The 21,472-nt window shown below is 39.2% G+C and overlaps 1 protein-coding gene across 1 annotated transcript; it reads right to left on the reverse strand.

Annotated features, from left to right (window-relative positions):
- Window positions 1-11,130: 11,130 nt before the first annotated feature.
- LOC147867197 (protein ANTHESIS PROMOTING FACTOR 1-like) lies at window positions 11,131-21,239 on the reverse strand. Its single transcript, XM_087314985.1, has 11 exons — window positions 21,132-21,239; window positions 21,003-21,095; window positions 18,486-18,589; window positions 18,294-18,394; window positions 18,154-18,220; window positions 17,975-18,074; window positions 17,549-17,665; window positions 17,343-17,480; window positions 15,928-16,012; window positions 15,785-15,834; window positions 11,131-11,819 (listed from the first exon to the last, which is right to left on the reverse strand). The coding sequence occupies exons 1-11, from the start codon at window positions 21,162-21,164 to the stop codon at window positions 11,652-11,654; spliced, it is 1,056 nt and encodes a 351-aa protein (XP_087171111.1). The 5' UTR covers window positions 21,165-21,239; the 3' UTR covers window positions 11,131-11,651.
- Between the last annotated feature and the right edge of the window lie 233 nt (window positions 21,240-21,472).

Here is a 21,472-nt window from a genome sequence, read left to right on the forward strand (position 1 = left end):
TTTTGGAAACTAGAACTTACACTCTTTGATGTGGGCTAAAAATCCAAGCCAACAAAGAGGACAAAGAGGGGTGGCATGTTTGATTAAGAAGGAAATAAAGAAATATGTGTCGATCATAAAAAATGTTGAGCATAAATGCTACATATGGCTAAGAATAGAAATACCAAATGATTTGCCCACTTTTGTTGTTGGATGTTACATTCCTCATCAAGATTCTAACTTTTATGCTTGTTTGGATAAAGATCAACCTTTTTGCCAATTTAGAAGATGATATTGCTTATTTCAAATTCAAAGGGGAAGTTATTGTCTTTGGTGACATGAATGCCCGTACAAGAAGTTTCCAACTTGATGCACAACAATCTCTCATGCATAACAATCTCTCATGCCTCATATATCAAGGATGCAAGAGGATATGCAAATGTATCACTGCTCTTCTAACGATGGAAAAGATCCGGACCAATTTGGGAAGTTACTCCTACAAATGTGCAATAGTACCATATTGCTTATTGCAAATGGTGTATCCTAATGGCCCAACACTAATGGTTTTACATGTAGAAAACACAATGGAAATAATGTGATTGATTATGTACTACTTTTCAAAGGATTTTTGGATTGTACACATAAATTCTCACTTGGTGAATGGACACCAGAATCCGATCATTGAACTTTATGTATTGACCACAAATGTATGCATAGGTTTGATAGTGAGAAGGCCATTAAAGATAATAAACAACCACACTTGAGCATGAACCTTAAGCGAGCACCCATGTATTCCAAGATAGTTGAGGATATTGTCAGGAACTCTATTAAGGCAGAGAAGGAATTAGTACTAAAAGAAGGATTAGTACTATTGTTGGGGAATAGTACTAAGACAGAGAAGGATTAGTACTATGAGAGGTGTCGAACTTTGAGAGAAGGAATGAGTGAGTGAGAGAGAGAGAGAGAGAGAGAGAGAGAGAGAGAGAGAGAGAGAGAATGATGATGCGAAAGATATATGTATTATATGACGGAAGATATACAACAGTAGTTAGAAGGCTTAAGACTGGCGTTGAACCGATTTGGTTCGAACTAATGCCTTGCGCCTCCTTTTATAGTGTCTTCAGGAATACTCCTGAAGTTTCTAGAATGTTCCAGAGAAATCTGGAATATACATCAATTTCCTAATAAAACCTAAATGAAAATAATATCCTTCAAATTACAACTCATAACCTAATGGTAAAGTCTCGACCCATGTAACAAAAGGTTATGGGTTCGAGTCTAGTTATGACACTATCCCCCCTTTAAAACGACGAGTTTCACGAGTCGTTTTGGATTGAGGACCCGGTTTCTCGGGATATCGTCGATGGAAGTCTTCTAGAAGAGCACGAGCATTGGTCACATTCTCGATCGGTTCCCAAGTACGCTCGCTGGGACTATATCCTAGCCAATCGACTAGATAGTAGAGCTTGTTGCGAACAATCTTGGAATCGAGGATGGCAGCGACCTCATACTCAGGTCCATCTTCGAGCTCGATAGGAGGTGGAGGTTGTATAGTACGTCCTGGGATAGTGCTCTCGTGATAGGGTTCGAGGAGAGAACTATGAAACACCGGGTGTATCCGAAGTTGCGGAGGTAGCTCGAGACGAAAAGCGACATCATTAATCTTCCCGATAATACGGAAAGGACCTAATCGTCGATAATCCAACTTCTCACATGGGCGAGTAGTCTTGATGTGTCGTCGTAGCAGCCACACCCGATCTCCAATGTTAAAACTGGATGGAAGTCGATGACGATCTGCGTAGTCCTTGTGTGATTGTTGAGCTTGCTGGAGTTGAGTAGATAAATCCGCTTGTATCTTGCGTAACCGCTCCAAACGATCCTCCGCGTAAGGATTTGTGGACACTTCTGGGGTTTCAAGGACACACCACCGGGGATGATATCCCGTATAAGCGTAGAATGGCGTGACTTTAGTCGATGCGTGGATAGCGTTATTATAGGCAAATTCGGCGAACGGAAGAATATCTGCCCAGTCATTCTGATGATAGTTGAGAAAGCACCGCAGATACTGCTCCAGTGTTTGATTTGTTCGTTCGGCTTGACCGTCGGTTTGTGGGTGGTAGCCGGAGGAGAGGTTACAAGTGACCTTCAGCATTTTAAAAAGATGCTTCCAGAATTTTGACACAAACTGGGGTCCACGATCGCTGATGATATTATCAGGGAGTCCATGATGCCGACATACTTCCCGCATGACAATTTCGGCGGTGTCTTCACTAGATATTTCTTTAGTACATGGTAAGAAATGAGCCATCTTCGTATATCGATCCACCACTGTGAGAATCGCACTGAATCCCTTAGAGACTGGAAGATCTGTAATGAAGTCAAGAGCAATGGATTGCCATGGCTTGCTTGGAATTGGTAATGGTTCTAATAAACCATATGGATGATGTCTTGGCATTTTCGCTCTGCAGCATGTATCGCAAGTCCGAACAAAATCTTCGACAAATTGTCGCATACGGGGCCACCAGAATGATCGTTGTACTAAATCTAATGTTTTAGTACTACCAAAATGTCCTGCTGTATATGTGTCATGGCAGTTTTGTACTACTCGAAGGCGGCAAGAACCATTAGGAACATACAAAAGTTCTTTAAAGAAGAGTAATCCATCACAGTATTTGAATTGCCGATAATCCGTACCTGGTGATTGTGATTGTGAACATGACGCTCGAGAGGGGTCAATTTGTGCTAGTATAGCTTGGGCGAAAGCGTCAGTCTTCAAGTCCTCACGTATAGTATTGGTAATGTCGGAATCCACGGGCATGTCAAAGATCTGTGCTGCTTGCAGTCGTGCTGGACCCAAGATTACTTGCTTCTGGTTATCGAAAGCTGGCTCACCGGGACGTGGTGTTAGATACGAACGCCGTGATAATGCATCTGCCTTCCCTTGGTGCTTCCCCGGACGATATGTAATTTTGAAGTCGAAGCGTGTGAGGAAATGGGCCCACCGAGCTTGACGTCGATTCAGTACACGAGCATCTTGAAAGTAGGCAAGGTTCTTGTGGTCACTGAATACAGTGACCTGATGAGGAGATCCCTCCAGGAAATGCCTCCATTGCATAAAAGAATCAACTATTGCTAATAGCTCTTTATCATGAATTTCGTAGTTGATTTCGGCGGCGTCAAACTTACGGGAGTGGAAAGCCACAGGATGTAGCTTCTCGTCGTTACCCTGTTGTGACAGAATGCTCCCCAATGCGAAATCCGATGCATCAGCTTCGATAATGAATGGTTTTTCCGGATCCACATGACCTAAAATTGGAGCTGATGTAAACGCCTTCTTAAGACTCTCGAAAGCCATGTCCGTCTCTTTAGACCAAATGAATGATTGTCCCTTCCTGGTGAGCTGTGTGAGAGGCAGCACAATTTTTGAGTAATTTTGTATGAACTTCCGGTAGAAATTTGCAAAGCCTAGGAAGCATTGCACATCCCGCACCGAACGCGGAGTGTGCCATTCTATCACCGTTTTGACCTTGGCTGGGTCCATAGATATGCCTTCTGAGGAGATGACATAGCCGAGAAACTCCACTTGGTTGCACCCGAAACTACATTTCTCTAACTTTGCATACAGACCATGTTCTCGAAGTCGTTTTAGTACTAATAGTACATGAGAATCATGTTCTTCTTGGGTCTTTGAATAAACCAGTAGATCATCCAAATAGATGATCAAAAAATCATCCAAGAGGTCTCGAAATATATCATTCGCCATGTGCTGGAAGACTGCCGGCGCATTAGTGAGTCCGAACGGCATGACCGTATACTCGAAGTGCCCATATCTGGTGCGAAACGCGGTCTTCCATTCATCTCCTGGTCGGATCCGTACGAGATTATAGGCTCCTCGTAAGTCGATCTTCGTGAAGAACCTGGCACCGTTGATCCGTTCTAAAAGACTTGAGATAAGGGGAAGAGCATACCTATTTCTTACTGTGACCTTATTCAAGCCACGGTAATCTACAACGAGTCGAAGCGAGCCATCTTTTTTCTTGACGAAGAAAATGGGTGCGCCGGCTGGAGATTTCGAATGCCGAATGAAGCCGTTCTCCAAATTCTCCTCTATATAGGCTCGAAGGACTTCTAGCTCGGTTGGTGACAAATTGTAGATCGGCCCCCATGGCGGCTCTTTTCCCGGTTGTAAGTCGATGGCGCAGTCGTACGGCCGATGATGAGGAAGTGTGTTGGCTTGTACTTTATCGAACACATCAGCATACTGACGATACTTCTCGGGAAGTTGAACGGTGGACTCCTCTTTGGTGGTGCTGGAGGGTTGTACTGATATTGCAAAGAGAAACATTTCCTCCTTGCGCCCTTCCTCACGCAATTGACGTAGCGAAATGGTTGCAACCTTCTGGGTAGATCCTTGGGTTTGTCGCAACCGGATTTCCCTTGTCCTCCAATCTATGTCTGGGTCATGTAACTCGAACCATGGTAATCCTAAAACTATAGGATGTTCTGGAATACTAATAATATTAAATGATACTACACATGTTAAGTTATCTAGGACAATATTAACGGGTTCCGACTCTTCTATGATATTACCAGAAGCAATGGGACGACCATCAATGACTACTACTGAGGCTGGACATGGGAGCTTTCTTAGAGATATCTGATGAGCTCGGGCAAAATTCCTATCCATGAAGCAAGAATTAGCTCCGGAATCTAGAAGGGCTAAGGTATGTACTGGAGGGGTACTTTTAGTACTAACTGCTACTTGGACTACGAACACATCACTAACTTGCTTAGAGGGAATGGAACCACTAATGGGCTGCACAGATCTAGGGCTGTCCAACCAAACGCCTCCTATTTTGGCTGGACTTAGTCGTTTAACTCTTCTTCTAATTGGCTAAGGACATCAAATTTGTTTGCGAGATTCGGACTATTAGTACTATTAGGACTATTATGACTATGAGGATTATCAGAGATTCCTACTGACATAGACTCGGGTTTAGTATAGTCAGAACTAACAATGACTTGGTTTACCTGCCTTCTTGGTCTATGGGGACAGTTTATCGCGATATGCCCTGGTCCACCGCAATAAAGGCATAATCGGTTTGTTCGGCGTCGTTGCTTTTCCTCCTCCGATAGCGGCCCACGACGACGTGTAGTGTCAATTTCCATTGGAGTTGGAGTACTTACTGGAGGCGCATTATGTGACTCCCTTTGAAAAGGTTTCGCTACCATTGAGGCATAGGTAGGCTCGGATCTTGCCCTCGGCATCTGAAATTGTCGTTCCGAACGTCGCTCGAAGAGGCGGTTGTCACATCTGACCGCTCGACTGATTGCTTCTGTTAATGATTTTGGCTCTTCAGGGAAAGTCAAGAGTAAATCCTTGACATCGTTGCGTAGACCATAGCGGAACTGCTCCATCAATGCTTGATCATCCCAGGGGATATCGGCGGCGAGTAGGCGGAAATCTGCAGCATATGCGGAGGCTGGACGGTCACCTTGGCGTAATCGCCGGATCTTGTTGATTGCAGTCCTTATGCTGTCAGTATCTCCAAAACATGCTTTAAACTCACTTATGAATTCTTCAAAATTATTTAGTACTGGAGATTCCTTTTCTAGTAGCGGTGCGAACCATGCTAATGCTGAGCCAGTTAACAACGTGCCTACTAAACCCACTCGTGATGCATCGGTGGGATATCGGGACGGATGCATTTGAATAACTAACCGTACCTGGTTAAGAAACCCTCTAAACTGCGATCGCGTTCCATCGAACTTCGTGGGAAGGCCAATCTTGGGTTCTTTATGAATCCCTTGTGCTCCGTGCCCTTGTTGTTGCATTGCTACGATGGTTGCTTCGAGTTGTTGCACGCGTAACGCAAGTTCCCCATGCTGTTGTTGCGTTTGCTGCTTTTCTAAGGAAATTTGCTGAAGATCCCCCAACAAGCGTTGATTTTCTTGTTCCAAAGCATGAAACTTCTCTTTCAAGCATTGAAATTCCGAGAAAACGGATTGATACTCTTCAGCGCTAACGGTGGCCATGGGATGAAGGAAAAGGGAAATAAGAGACTAGTAGGAAAGGAGAGAGACAGAAGGAAGAGGGAGACTAGTAGGAGGAAAATCGGTTCAAACTGTCAGGAACTCTATTAAGGCAGAGAAGGAATTAGTACTAAAAGAAGGATTAGTACTATTGTTGGGGAATAGTACTAAGACAGAGAAGGATTAGTACTATGAGAGGTGTCGAACTTTGAGAGAAGGAATGAGTGAGTGAGAGAGAGAGAGAGAGAGAGAGAGAGAGAGAGAGAGAGAATGATGATGCGAAAGATATATGTATTATATGACGGAAGATATACAACAGTAGTTAGAAGGCTTAAGACTGGCGTTGAACCGATTTGGTTCGAACTAATGCCTTGCGCCTCCTTTTATAGTGTCTTCAGGAATACTCCTGAAGTTTCTAGAATGTTCCAGAGAAATCTGGAATATACATCAATTTCCTAATAAAACCTAAATGAAAATAATATCCTTCAAATTACAACTCATAACCTAATGGTAAAGTCTCGACCCGTGTAACAAAAGGTTATGGGTTCGAGTCTAGTTATGACAGATATGTTACAAATGACAAAGATACAACATGGTGCCACACTAGAATTCAAATGAGAAGTTTTTAAGAAAGTTATTCTCTCATGCACAAACAAATGTTTTTGATCAAGCACGCTTCTTAGAAATGCACCAATAAATGTAGTTTAAAGAGAAATGGTTTGATAAAGAATGTCATGAAGCTCGAAAGTGCCTTATGATTTTGGATGTAATCAAGTATAATGAAAATTACCAAAAGCATTTGCATGAGTACAAAATGCTTATTCAAAGAAAGAGAATAATATGGGAAGTTACTCAACAATTTCTCCAAACACAAGAGAAAGCACATGCATGTGATAAATTTTGAGGAAATCTAACAAGGAAACACCATAGCACCATTGATCACCTTGTCACCCGTCGAGTATTAATGGAGGAAAGTCGCCTTAGAGGTAAAAGTTTACATTCTTGCTTCGTAGACTTTAAGAAAGATTTTGATATGGTACCTTGTGGACACCTTTGGAGGCGAATGGAAGAACTCAAGGTGCCAAGTGAATACATGCTTGCAATTTCCTAAATCTATGAGAAGGTTCTATGTTGTGTGCATATGAGCGATAGGCTTTTAGATTTTTTCAGTAACACTATTGGGGTTAAGCAAGGATGCCCACTCTCACCAACTCTATTTGGTCTATGCATTGATGAATTGGAATAAATGGTTGCCATGGTTGTAAAGGAAGAAGGCATTGAAGAAGTTGCCATTAGGAATGTAGTCATCATGCTTTTGTTATATGCAGATGATGTAGTGCTTTTTGAAAATATTTTAGAATATGCACAAAAGCTTATGAAGGCATTGGAAAAAAAAACATGCATACTAATCTAAGTGTCAACAATTCTTAAAACAAATATTATGCTTGTGAAGAGCCAAAAAATAGATAAACCATGCATTATATACAATAATGAGCCACTTCAATGTGTGGAAAGCTTCAAATATCTTGGCCTTGAAGTTCCTTCAAATCATAGATTGAATGATTGTGTTACCTACCGCTTATAAGCAGGAAAGAGAGCATATTATGCATTTGGGAACACATGCCATAGTACGTAATATTCACGTTCGTTAGCCTAAACATTCGTTTCCATATGTTTGAAAACAAATGCGTATGTTATTAAAACATTCTTGTGTTTTTTTTTATACTTTTTACTTGAACTTTCTTACCTTAAATTTTTTTACCTTGTAATAAATAATGAGTGCAAAAGTATGGTAATTACCATACTTCAAGGGTGTTTTTCATACTCGAATGCTAAGAATGTTCGCGAATGCGAATTGTACGTATGCTTCATACTATGACACATGCAATCATAAAGATATTATGTGTTAGGTGTCATAATATAGCCTCAAACAAGAATTGAACCCGTAACCTTATGGTACATGGATTGAGGACTTACCATTAGGAACTTTTTGGAATAATCTAGAAAATTCATGAATATTCTAGAATACTCTGGAATATTCCATAATCATTAGGAATACTCCTAAAGGCCCTATAAATAGAGGCATGTTGTACGATTCACAACCAATTCGGTTAACCGTTAGTCTTCAACCTGTAAGGTGTTCCTATCCTTGTACTCCTTTTCATGTAATATACTTCCTTTTATCATACTTCTCTCTCTCTCTCTCTCTCTCTCTCTCTCTCAATCCTGACACTTTAAACCAAATGTCCCAAGTTCAAAGCATGTTTTGGAGATATTCATAGTGTTAGAACAACAATCAATAAAATCTGAGGACTACGTCAAGGGGACCGTCCGCCCTCAACCTATGTCGTTGATTTTCGTCTACTCACAATCTGATATTCCATGGGACGACCAAGCATTGCTAGAGAAATTTCGGTTCGGGCTACATAATGATGTAAAAGATTTACTTCTTACATTTCCAAAAGAACCAAAGTCACTAATAAAGGCAATTAGTTAAGTAGTGTGATGCGATAATCGGATTTTCAAGGGACGTTTAGAACGACAACAACAAATGGCAAGGACAAGGTCAAAACCCACATATGCATCAATTGTAGCAAGACCCTTCCCAAAGGAATCATAGAATACAATATCTGCAAATGCTCTAACACAAATGGAAATCGACGCAACACATTGTCGTGGACTATTGTCAGATGAAGAAAAGCAACAACATTGAGCAAACCGCCTATGTTTATATTGTGTTGGGGTAGGGCATATTGTAGTAAATTGTCCCCATAGGCCTAGACGTCAGGTAAATCAAGTTGCTGATATCGATAAACCCGAATCTATTTCATTGGGAGTATCAATCAATTTTAGTAGTCCAAGTTTATCAAATAAATTGGGAGTTCTAAGTCAACTTGAAGAAGAGTTAAATGGTTCAGTCCAACACAAAATAGGAGTCATTTGGTTGGACAGTCTCGAATCTGTGCAACCCATTAGTGGTTCTGTTTCTCTTAAGCAAGTTATCAAGGTATTCTTAGCTCAAGTGGAAGTTGGTACTAAAGAGTAACCATCCAGTTCATGTTCCAACACTCATACATATCGGGACAAATTCTTGCATCATGGATAGAGATTTTACTTGAATTTATATCTCTAAGAAAACTTACTTAACCAACTTCTGTAACTTAGTCATTGATGGTCACCCCATTGCTTTTGGAAATATCGTAGAAGAGTCGGAACCAGTTCATGTTGTACTAGATAATTTGGCATGTGTAATATCTTTTAATATAATTAGCAACCTTGAACATTCAATTGTCTTAGAGTTGTTGTGGTTTGAATTGCATAACCCCAAAATCGACTAGAGAAAGAGAAAAATCAAGTATCATCAACAAGATAATATGAAACCACAAGTATTTACTCAATTGATTTCAACTATTTCACTAAATAAATTACATACGGAAGGACAAAATGTTTTTATTTGCAGTATCAATGAAGCCTTCCAATAGATATTGTTGAGGAAAAATGAAGAATCACCTTCCGAAGAAGTATCAAGATTCTGTTGATGTTTTTGATAAGGATAAAGCTACTACATTTCCACAACATCAACCATATGATTGTCCCATTGATTTACAACCAAGAAAAGAGCCATGGGGACTAATCTACAATTTGTCACCAACCAAGCTTGAGGTTCTTTGAGCATACATGAAGGAGAACTGAGCAAATGGATTCATTCAACACTCAAAATCTTCAATTGGTGCACCGATTTTTTTGTAAAGAAAATGGATGGCTCACTTTGTCAAATCGCGTAAAGAAAAAAGTTACTATCGAGAATGGGTATGCACTTCCCTTGATCACTAGTCTTTTAGAACGGGTTAATGGTGAAAAATATTAAATACAAAGATCGATTTACGAGGTGCATATAACCTTGTATGGATTCGACCAAGAGACGAGTGGAAGACAATTTTTTGCACTTGATGTGGACATTTTGAGTATATAATTATGTCATTCGAGCAAAAAAATGCACCAACAGTTTTTTAGCACATGGAAAATACATTTTTCGAGATCTTTCTAATCATCTATTTGAATGATCTATTGATCTGTTAAAAAACATAAGAGGAGCATGATTCTCTTGTTCATCAAGTTCTAAAACAAATACGAGAATATGGCCTTTATGCAAAGCTAGAGAAGTGGAATTCTTAGACTATGTCAACTCCCTAAGAGGAATCTCTATGGATCCAACTAAGTCCAAACAATGTTGGAGTGGCCGACTCCACGATATGCGCAAGATGTGCAATATTTTCTAGGATTAACAAACTTCCATCGCAATTTTATTCAAGATTACTAAAAACTTATTTTGCCTCACACAACTCACAAAGATGGATCATCATTTGTTTGGAGTGTTGAGCAAAAAATATTTTTTTGGATCTCGCAAAGGCATTTTTACATCCGCTCCTATTCTAGCTCATGTTGATCCACAAAAACCATTTATTATAATGATGAGGATGCACTAGAATTTGCACTTGGTAGTATTTTGTCACAACAAGGTAATAATGGGAAGCTACATCCAATGGCTTTCCATTGGCACAAATTTGACAATACCAAGATCAACTATGAGGTACATGACAAGGAGTTATTAGCTATAGTTAATTCCTTTGCATAATGACAATATTTGACGGGGACAGTAAGTTTAACACTACACAAGGAAAAAAAGAGGCATCTTGTAACTATCAATGGGGAGAGCCTTCCTGATGGGAAGCTACATCCAATGGCTTTCCATTGGCACAAATTTGACAATACTAAGATCAACTATGAGGTACATGACAAGGAGTTATTAGCTATAGTTGATTCCTTTACACAATGACGATATTTGATGGGAAGAGTAAATTTAACACTACACAAGGAAAAAAAGAGGCATCTTGTAACCGTTGACCAAGCTAATGTCATAGCTAGATTAAACTACCAAGCACCCACCGTAAATATATCTATAACCTTTAATAATATGTTAAGTCAAAACAATTCTAGGCAGGAAATAGTCAATTTAACGCCTGCACAAGGCTAAAACCATTGATCAAGCTAATGGTGTGCAAGCTTAAACTACCAAGCAGCCACCAATGATATATATCTATCACCTTCAATAATATGGAAGCGACAACAATTACATGCTTGGCACAACTATAATTGTTGTATTCCAAGCATCTTTATGGATAGTACAAATGTTTACACTTAGACTGCTGCCTTCCAGGACCCATCCAAGCTGACTGCTTACACACTTTCCCAACCACCACATTTTCTAGTCAGCAAAGTCATCAGCCACTCACAAATATGCAGAAAATAAGCTGATTTCTTCTTTATCCAAGGAAAAAAAAAATGCCATTGTACAAAAGTTCTTGAATCGAATAGCTATTTGTGTCTAAATTCTAATGATATTTCCTGTTAGCTTCAAAATTCATTTGCAACATTCTGATAAACTGTATATGCTACCACTTTTGAGCCGTTTGAAAAAGATATATAGCCTACACCTGGTTCTGAAGAATGCATTCAAAGTGGAGTGTGATATTTTATCACCCCTCTGTGACGTAACTCTATAGGCTATATAAACACCACATTCAATAAAAAATGCGATGCTCTGTAGTATGAAAATCAGATTGCCTTTGTAATATATATTATCCTTCATCAATCACATTTGTGTCATTAGCATCACCTACATTAGGTAATTTGCTAAGATCTGGTAACCAGAATGCAAGAACTGCAGATGCACTCGCAAACATGACTCGGCGTGGGGCCCACTTCACAACAGCTGGAATTCCTGCATGATTTAACCAACATGCTACCTGCAAGGGCAATACAATGTACTATTTAGCACATGAATTTGATTAGCAGATAAAATGTGATCACCATGAGTGAGATACATAGAATGATAGATCTATTAGCCTCCTAGGAGACAAAATGTGGTCTGTGGGACAGTATGTAAAATACTCCAGGACTGAGTGCATTAAATATTCCAGGAGTTTGGATGGGGTTATCAAAGTCCCCAGATGGGTGATCACCATTATTATGAAGGTGACAATGTTGGTAAGTGTTGACTTCTCTGAATGGAGTGTAAGGAATTTATTTCATATCTCTAAATGGCCCTATGGAACGAATTGATAGATCTCATTTGAAAACGTTGCCTCATCTTGGAGAATAAAGGAAAAAAATTTAATAAAAAATGGGTACCCCACAGCACTGGAAAGTTCTATTGCGTCAATGGAAAGTGAACCCAAGCTCTGGGACTAATCAAGTACAATGATTACATATTTCCTCTTTGATATATGTCATTGACATATTTTCAAAAGAAGAAAATAAAGTGATTCACTCGACTTCATATCCAAGATTGGTAGGTACGGTGAAACGATGCTATGAGGAAGTTTAACAAGTGCATCTGGGTCTCCTCGTGCAAATGGGACATGGCAGGCAATTATCTCCATAATTTGATATGGGCCATGTTCCTTGTATCCTGGTACTCATGGTCTCCTCTGTCTCTGGCATTCCTCTGCTTGCTCTATGGTGACTCCCAGATATGTAGTTAGTAGAGGTAAAGACTTATGTGCAATTGTAGTTACATCCCACATGCTAATGTGAGGTTTGATTCCCAATGATTTTGAAGCTTGAGCAACATTTGGCCAAATTGTCGTGAATCAGCCTTCTCCATCGTTTGTGAAATTGGAGTCCACATAGCGGGTAGCATATTTCTTCTTGATGTGGTCGAAAGCTGGGGACCAACGTACAATGTTCATCATTTTCACTCTCTCCTTACTTCACATAATTTTTAGAATCTTTCAGCTATAGGTATTAATGCTCATTGCGCCTCAATCTTTCCTCTTTGCTAGCACTATGGGGCAAAAGGATGATCATGTACTTCAGCCTTTGTATGAATTCATCCTCCAAAAAAGTTCATGAAATGATCTTTATAGTAGGCCATTTTTGGGAAGTGGCTCCCTTGTGAGCCAAGCCATTTGGGTATACAGCTATCATAGATATTGCCACCGCAATACCTTGTTTCCTTCATCATTTGGGAGAGGTGTACAATATCGAAAGGATGGCAAGTTCTCAATGTTGAGGCCATTGTTGCTGAGACACATCATCATCTGTGTGTGGCATGTTCCTTCTGCTTGTTCTATTGTCGCCATTTGCTTTGATGCTGCAAAGGCCTTACATGTAATAGATGGAAAGATTCAAATCTGGCTGACAAGGTTTACTGTCTGGCAAAATGCTTCTACCATCATGGAGGTGCTGCCAATTCAGCACCAATGATCTTGTGTGGGGTGGATGCTTTGCCACATATCATCCGTGACAACATCATGACTAGTGGACACTCTAGGTGTGTCCACATCATGTATAGGGGAGGCACGGAGCGCATATGGATGCACCATACATGAGGGGAGCGGTAATCCTGGCTTACATTTGTACAAAGTTGTGGATACATCTTTTAGCAAACCTCACATCACAGCTACAATTGTGGGCTATATTCCTTGCAAAGTGGTGTCTGGAAGATGTGGTAAGGAAAACTGTTGATGGCAAAGGTTTGGAGTATAGTAGAGAGTTGGGAGGTGAGTGCATTGAAGTGTGTTGGATCCAGATGGTAGAGTCCTTGGTGTACATGTTGACTAAGTCTAAGCTTTTTATAGTTCATAAGTAACGTGAATGATTGTGCATAGGGGGCACGGTTAGTGATGAGGAAGTCGTTGGCTGTGATGGTGTGTTGGACGCAAGAATTATGGAAAGGTAAGTATGGTCACTGCCAATTGGGGTGGGATGGTGAATGTTTTGATGGTTTGGGTGGCGTCCCTTGTCATCCTCCTAGTGCAAAACATGTAAGGCCACTAGAATCCAGCCATGAGTTCATGTCATCGTAGATAACTAGTTGGTGTCGAGACCCTAGCTCTAATAGATGTTTTCCGTATCCCGAGTTGTTTGGTCCTGAGTCAGTTGAGCTCCTGCATGTTCCCAAGACCTCCAAAGTATCAAATGCCTAAACTTTGAGTCTTCCAACTCATAGGTATCACATTGTCTATTTTGTGTCCTGGCATTGAGATTCCAATGTGGAATACTTCACCTAGACTTGAGCATTGCATACTGCTCTCAGATAAGATATTTTAGGGTGATCCAATTTCTCTCTCTATAACTTCCTTGATTGTCAACATTTACTTCTGCATATTTTGATCCATTGGGAGGGAAGTAGCACAGCGCAATAAATAAGATTCGTGTCACTGAGAGCTCGAGTTGGATCCACATGTATCTAGCCTCAGCATCCCGTTCCACTATGTGTAGCAGTGGTTTTAACAATTGTAGGCCGAGAATTGCGATCCCACCCCACCCTTGTGATGTACTTTGTCTAATGGTTTGCCTGTAGCAGGCTCCCATTGAAAATACTCCACTTGGGGCAGACCTTTCTCTAGGCTTTAGTGCATTTCTATAAAGAGGAGCATATCTTGTCCAGCCATGACCTCTTACATTCTTCTCAAGTGTGTCTGAAGTGCTGCTCCATTGCAGTTCCAAACTATTGTCTAATTCTATTGCCTAACAGGCCTTGAATTCCTATTTGATGGCCTTGCCATTGATAACAACATGGGCATCCTGGTAGACAGCTTTCTTGTCTTCCTTGCGTGCTTAAATGATGTTTGGCATACATTGTTTTCTATGGTGCATCTTTGTCAGGCTGTCATCAAGGAAAATAGGGGGCTAGCCATATGATTCACTTTTTTGTGGAAGGCAATTCTTCCTACTTCATTTGAAAATAGTAATATAAGAACTCAAGCTTTAGTGGCATCTTTTCCCACTCTCCAATACTTGGTGAATGGGGTTGGCTCTTCCCTGTGATACCCGAGTTTGGTACAGTGTGTCCTTCATTGTGGGTGCCATTTGGTGACTCCAGGATGCCTGTGACTCAAACATTGAGTCGTCTTACAAGCATCATCTGCTCTTCTTCATTGTAAAGTACACAAGTTTGATTCTTGGTCATTATACCAGTTTTATAACTAACTCCACCAATCCCAACTCTTTTGCTTCAATTTCTGTTTTTATTTCTTGCTTGACTACTTGAGCCAACCTTCTTATAGTTCACCTTTGATATTGTCTAGGTTGTTCACTTCCACTTCATTGGCTAGTGAAAGTTCTCCTTTTGCCTCCTCTTTACGATTTCCACCCTGCTTTTTGTTTAATTCGGCTTTGATGTTCTCAATTTTCGGGTTAACTTCACTCTCTTCATATTCAACAAACTTCACCTTCATTGCTTCATATTCAATTTGAAGGTATTTGTTGGCTTCTTCAAGTATGGAGTCTAACATTATAAGGCACTAATCTTCACCTCCATTGTTTCGTATTCAATTCAAAAGTTATTTGATGTCTTCTTTGAGTATGGAGGATCAACATTGTAATTATTGTATAAGAGTTCTTCATGTTCAAGTTTATCAAATCCTGTGTTGTTTTCTGAAGGTTTATTTATTTAGTGTCCAGCCATCTTCTCGAGGCTTGTCGTGTTTGCCCTCCGAAGACTAATAAAATCTATCTATCTGTCATGAGTTCGGTGGTGTTTGTTGGTGGTCCTTGAGAGGAAGAGAGATATGATTACTTGTACATTAGAGAGACGAGAAAAAGAACCTACGAATGCAACAAACCGTAAAAATTCTACAATGCAAGAAATGGAAACACTAAAACTCGGCATGAAACCCTAAAACCACAGCATGAAAGCCTAAAACGCACAAGAAATCAACAAAAACGCCAAAACGCAGCAACAAACGAGTGAGAGAGGGAGAACCTGATTTCCTGATACTGTGCTCCAAACACGTAAACTCCCATCTCCAGATCCTACAAAAAAGCATACCATTCGATTTGAAATCCTTTACAAATGATTCTATCAGAGAAGAACAGGTACAAAATGTTACTTATATTAAAAGAGACCTGATATGACAAATTGTCCATCTGGACTAAATGATGCCTCCAATGTACCTCCCTCAGGGTTTGCCTCCAAAGTAAACCCATGCAACTGCAAATTAATAGAATTAGTGACTAATATTAAGAGTTTTAGACCAGAATAGAAACACATTGACAAATAATCCATGAGTTCAAATGAAATAGAATCTGCATGCACAAATTCACATACTTGAAAAAAATGGGTATTTGGGTACAAATGCATACGCATGACAAATGGTTATCAAGAAGCTTCCATTAGTACACTGGAAGAAAGTGTTGAAAAACATAGAATGGACAAAGAGAAATGGTAATTAAGGGAATTCCATGAGTCTTGAAAGCATCCAGTGGAATTCGCAAATCAAGATGTGATCAAATTTCATAAAATCAATTTAACATTCTTGGAAGCAAAAATAATACACGGAATCAGCAGGTATTATAGCCCTATAAGGCAAGCCATTCAAAATGCTCATAAATGCTTTCGTTCCAGCAGCTCCTATAATAAAGAATTATTTATGCTCCCACCAACTACCTTGCATTTCTTACAACTTCCTATATCAACTTTGAGAGGAAGCTCTTTACAATTTGGAAAGGCACAAGCTCTTTAACAGCTCTATCTACAATGATCTCCCTACTAGGAAGGTTGAACACATCTGAAGAGTGGAGATCTCATGATACCTAGCAACTAGAAGACAATCAATGTTGTCCATTACCTGGCCAACTAGAAGGCAATTAAGGGCTACGCAAATACAATCTCAGCCATAACATTTGAAAGGGATAAAATAGAATAAGATATAACAATATGCAGGGCCTTGCTTTGGAGACATGTCCATCTTGGATCTGCAAAGTTTCAGTCAATCTACATTCAGAACGTTAAATGCTTAGCCAATTAGAACATATTGTACGTTAGAAAATTTTACTGACCTTGTTGTATTTTTACTTATTTTGGTTTGCTGTTCTCCAATAAGAGACAGCAAATCAAAATAAGTAAATATAATCTCCCATTAGATCTTGTAGGCCATATTTTGGCTCAATTCTTACTTTCCTCTCATTCCTGCTCTATTTGACTACCACCCCATAGGTCCTATTTGACCTCTGTGGACAATTTTAAAACCCATCTATCTGAGAAGCTGTGGTTGATCTCTCCACTACTGTCTTTCTTATATATTCTCTTTCTCATTCATTATCCCATTCAATGGTCATTAGTAACACAAATAGAAAGGAAATCCTCCTTCAACACTGAATAACAACATTAAGCCAATAAAAGACACATGTTTGATATGTGTAAAGAAACAAAAATGCAACAACTGCAAAAAATAGTAAAATTAGGTGCATTTGATCCAATCACAAAAGCAAAATAATCATGTGCTAAAGCAAGGAAAGGAAATACGAATAGTAAATAGGACCTTTTTTCCCGTATAAGCATCAAGGACATAGACATGGCTGCTTGTGGTTGAAAGAAGCATCATTTTACCATCATTACTGAACTTCATCCCAGATACTTCTGCAGTATCACCCCCTACCAGGAATGTATCAAATGGACCCTAGAGAAGCATTCATTTGTAAGCAGAGTTTAAAATTGTAAAGAAACTAGATGGTGCTTCAGACATACCTTGTCATAGGATCGAGCATCAAATAATTTGATGGCTCCCCCTTCCATGGCTACTGCAAACACAAGACCTTGTTGATCATATGCTACCGCTGGTCTACCACGGACTCGAAGCAACCCCTGTAAAAAAACAGGGGAAATATTCTATGTCAAATCCATCTCCATATTGAATATCCTAGAGTTTTCTTTATTTCCAAAATGCCATAAGTTCCATTATTTTCCCAATACCCTGGATGCCGTAGAAAAGGTATAAATTTATCACATAATAGCTCGATAGCACATGAGCAAAAGGGGATGAATTCATCATAAATTGCTCACAAGGACATTTGAAGAAATCACGAAAACTTAAGAGCAGTTGGGGAATAAAGGAAAAGTAACAGGTATTTTTGAGTTTTGCCATTGAACATAAGTATACTATGTCTTAGCAACCTGGCATGTACTGTCTCGTAGATCCCATAAACGAACTGTGTGATCCAGTGAACCTGACATGAAAGAATCATTTTTTGGTGACATGCAGAGAGACACGACCCTGTTTCACAGAAAAATTCTCATATTAGAATAAATGATAACGAAAACAGACAATACCATATAAGTAGTTGACATCCTACCTATCAATATGGCCTTTGAAATACCGCAAGTATCGATTATCATATAGTGAGAGATACCGTAAAGAATCTGAGAGAAAAAGTATTATTAATGAATTCAAACAGATTATTTATTTATTATCTACAGAATATAATTCACATACCATCCCAATCATTTTTTGAAGCATAAAGCACAGCGCTTGTGTGATGAGTGAAACATATCTGACTGACACCATACTTTTTACTATGTACCATCTTCACAACCCTAGATAACATGAACACTAATCATGATTCACAATGGATGTACATAATGCAAATTCAAGAAAATAACAGCTCAATCAAGTTCATGACATTACGATGCTTTAGCTGTATTATACAGACGGATAGATTCATCATCACTTGCAGTCACCAGAAGGTCCTCTGTACGATGAAAATCCATTGAATTAATAACCCTGCCATTCTGCACATCAGAATGAAAAGGGATTAACAAGTGCATTGATATAAATCAAAGATACAACATTACTGATATGCATTTGCATAAAACAAGCAGAAAACAAACTAAGATGAACTTACATCTGTAGGTCAAGTTTTACAACTTAAAGTTTATCTTCAGAATGTCATAATATTGCTCAAAAATGCTAAAACGGATGGACTCATTGCAAGAAAACGGATTGATTCTCAACTGAACAATTGTCAAAGATTGGCAAGAGAATTACTCTATAAAGTGAGGAACCAGAAAATCAGCTAGCTAATTATCATGTATATGGTGAGGGAAAATCAATATATGACCTAATAAAATGTCACCAAAAGAATAGATGGATAGGCTGATTGCAGGCTCGTGCTTGGATGAATGACTCATGCTCTCAAAGGCACAAAGCCACTCTCTTATTTTGTTGTTTTCTGGAATTCATGAAGGTATTGACCACTAACTCAATACAAATTGTGTGCAACATTGAAACCAAGTTGGAATGTCAAATATTCAATTTCTGAGATTGTATATTGAAATCGGTAAGAAATAACACATTTTACAAAAATGTGTGAACTAAGGATTCCATGTCTTGGAATACAGATATATCAAGATTGTGTAGGTTTCAAGCAGTAACTTGGACATAAGAACCAGGGTTATTGATCTAGATACATGGCATGCACTTCTAGCATAAAGTTTAAACCTCAAGTCTTCTTCACAGTCAAGACTTCCATTGCAAGCTCTTCATTGAGATCTTGACAGTGTCAATCAAGTGGCTAGAGATAGGAAAGTAAAGATTAAACAAGGCCTTCTACAAAGTGAATCTCCTCGAAGTATCACCTCAATAAAGATGTGGAAAATATCCATCAACCTCAATGAAGATAAAATTCTTGCATACATAGAGCAACACAAAAAACCTTGTGTCTGTTCTGTCCCAAAGATCAATCGTGTCTTCATTGACTATTGATCAAAGAAATATTGGAAGGGCGGGCCTAATGGAAAACTGATTAAAAACATGCTTAAGAATGTGGAAAGCCTGGAGTTGTTCTCATTAAAAAAACTAACCAAAGATTCAATGAAAATTCATCTCCATCTTTTAAATGGTCAAGTTGGAACCATCAAGCTTCACACCAGAAGGTGATATATGCAGCATGGATGTTTCAACATTGTTTCACTGAAGTAAGAATGCCCAAAACAATTTCTTGGCTCATATGTGAGACAATAGTCAAGAAAAACATATTGAAAAGCATGTACTCAAGTCAATTTATCTTAAGATAATAATGACATGAGATAGCAGATAGTGGTAGGTTGTTTTTCTTGTCATTTAAATCTAGACTTTAATTTTTCCCTAGAAAGAATGCAATCAGTTCCATTATTATTCTGCCATAGGAGGACTTTGCTGTTCTACTTGAGTAAATATTTTTTATATTCACTTGATACTAAATCATAATTATGTTTAGACATCCTAGACCTATACTTCCAAAAGTACTTACAGTTGCTTTTCCCCAATAAATGGGAGAAACCTGATGTCCTCTCTAAAGCATTTCCTCATTCGATGTTCCATTACATAGCTACATTCCACCATCAACACACCAAATGCCAAAAAAAGTAGGCTCCATCACAATATGACGCCTTTCAACAGAAGTGTGAATAACTTTTATGAGCAATGGCTTGATAGTAATAAAATCTTTGACCATCCTTGAAACGTATGAGATGCTTTATCTCCCCATGAAAAGCCATAAGTAGACATGCAAAGAAGTCATTTATTTTTCGAATGGTGCTTATTCTCTGTGCTAGAAATGTACAGACTACTATAAAATCTTGCAATGAGTAAAAATGTGCTCCATAACCCTAAACCGTAAATCTTAAACCATAAACCATAACATCAACCATCTCCTGACTCTTGGAACAGTTTCCTATCATTCAAATTTCCATTGTGCGATGCCTTATTTAAGAACATGAAAAAATATTGCTAGTCCCATGAAAAACCGCTACATGCATCAACTTTGTCTTTTGCAAAAAAGTTTGTAAGAAATGCATAATGTCAACAGATAAAGTTTCACATACTGCATAAGAAACAGCAATATATAGAGATTGAAAAACGACCGACAACAATCCTAATATTTACCCAAATAACTTTTCTTTCTCGAGAATACATACATAGATGCATATATGTGTGTGCCACCGAAGGAAATCATAGTTTCTCAAAAAGAAAAGGATTAGCAGACCATACGGGTTTTTTCTAAACATGGGAAGGTTTTAACAAAGAGCTACCATTGTTAATCATTACGTTACATATATTCCATTCGTGACAAAATTTAAATCAAAAAAAATAATCAAAAATGAATTGATAAGTAAAAAGAAAAAATCAACAGCAAGCTGAGAAGGAAGGGAAAAGGAGACATACGTAATCATTAAAAACTGCACCAACAGACATGCTGTTGACCAGAGGCTCGCTGATGGATCTCAGGCCTTGAACTTGGTGACCTTGACCTTGAACCTGGCCAAGGCCTTGACCTTGAGCTTGAGCCTGCACAGAAGCTTCGTCGATCATCGCGCCTTCCATCATGTGCGTAGTTAGCTGCTGAGCTCTCCAGGACTGCTCCTCACGTTTGCAGGCAAGGCAGAGAGAAAGAAAGAAGCAGAAAGAAAGGGGTTTCAAGAGGCGGAGGCAGTGCTCGAACTCGAGACCTCCATGTCCACTCCAAGTTCCCTTCAAATCTCATTATCATGGAAATGAACCGCATGCGATCAAATGGAGAACTTAATCAAACTCTCATCCTCGATTAATCCTAGTTTCGGCTCGAACCGAACCGAACCATCAAGCCTCAGTTTCACGGTTTATCGGCTCCAACATGACAAATCCTAGTTTCGGCT

Source organism: Azolla caroliniana, unplaced genomic scaffold (genome assembly GCF_043228905.1).
Source record: "Azolla caroliniana isolate FFs.n. ecotype wild unplaced genomic scaffold, voAzoCaro1.0.p SCAF_2, whole genome shotgun sequence".
Taxonomy (NCBI): Eukaryota; Viridiplantae; Streptophyta; class Polypodiopsida; order Salviniales; family Salviniaceae; genus Azolla; species Azolla caroliniana.

What these genes read in the sequence shown, in the direction of transcription:
- LOC147867197 (XM_087314985.1), bottom strand. Translation starts at nt 21,164, where the DNA reads ATGATGGAAGGCGCGATGATCGACGAAGCTTCT. An exon ending in CGATGATCGACGAAGCTTCT is followed by an intron (nt 21,096 to 21,131) that starts GTGCAGGCTCAA and finishes GGCCTTGGCCAG; the next exon opens with GTTCAAGGTCAAGGTCACCA. An exon ending in ATGCTCGATCCTATGACAAG is followed by an intron (nt 17,481 to 17,548) that starts GTATGTCTGAAG and finishes ATGCTTCTCTAG; the next exon opens with GGTCCATTTGATACATTCCT.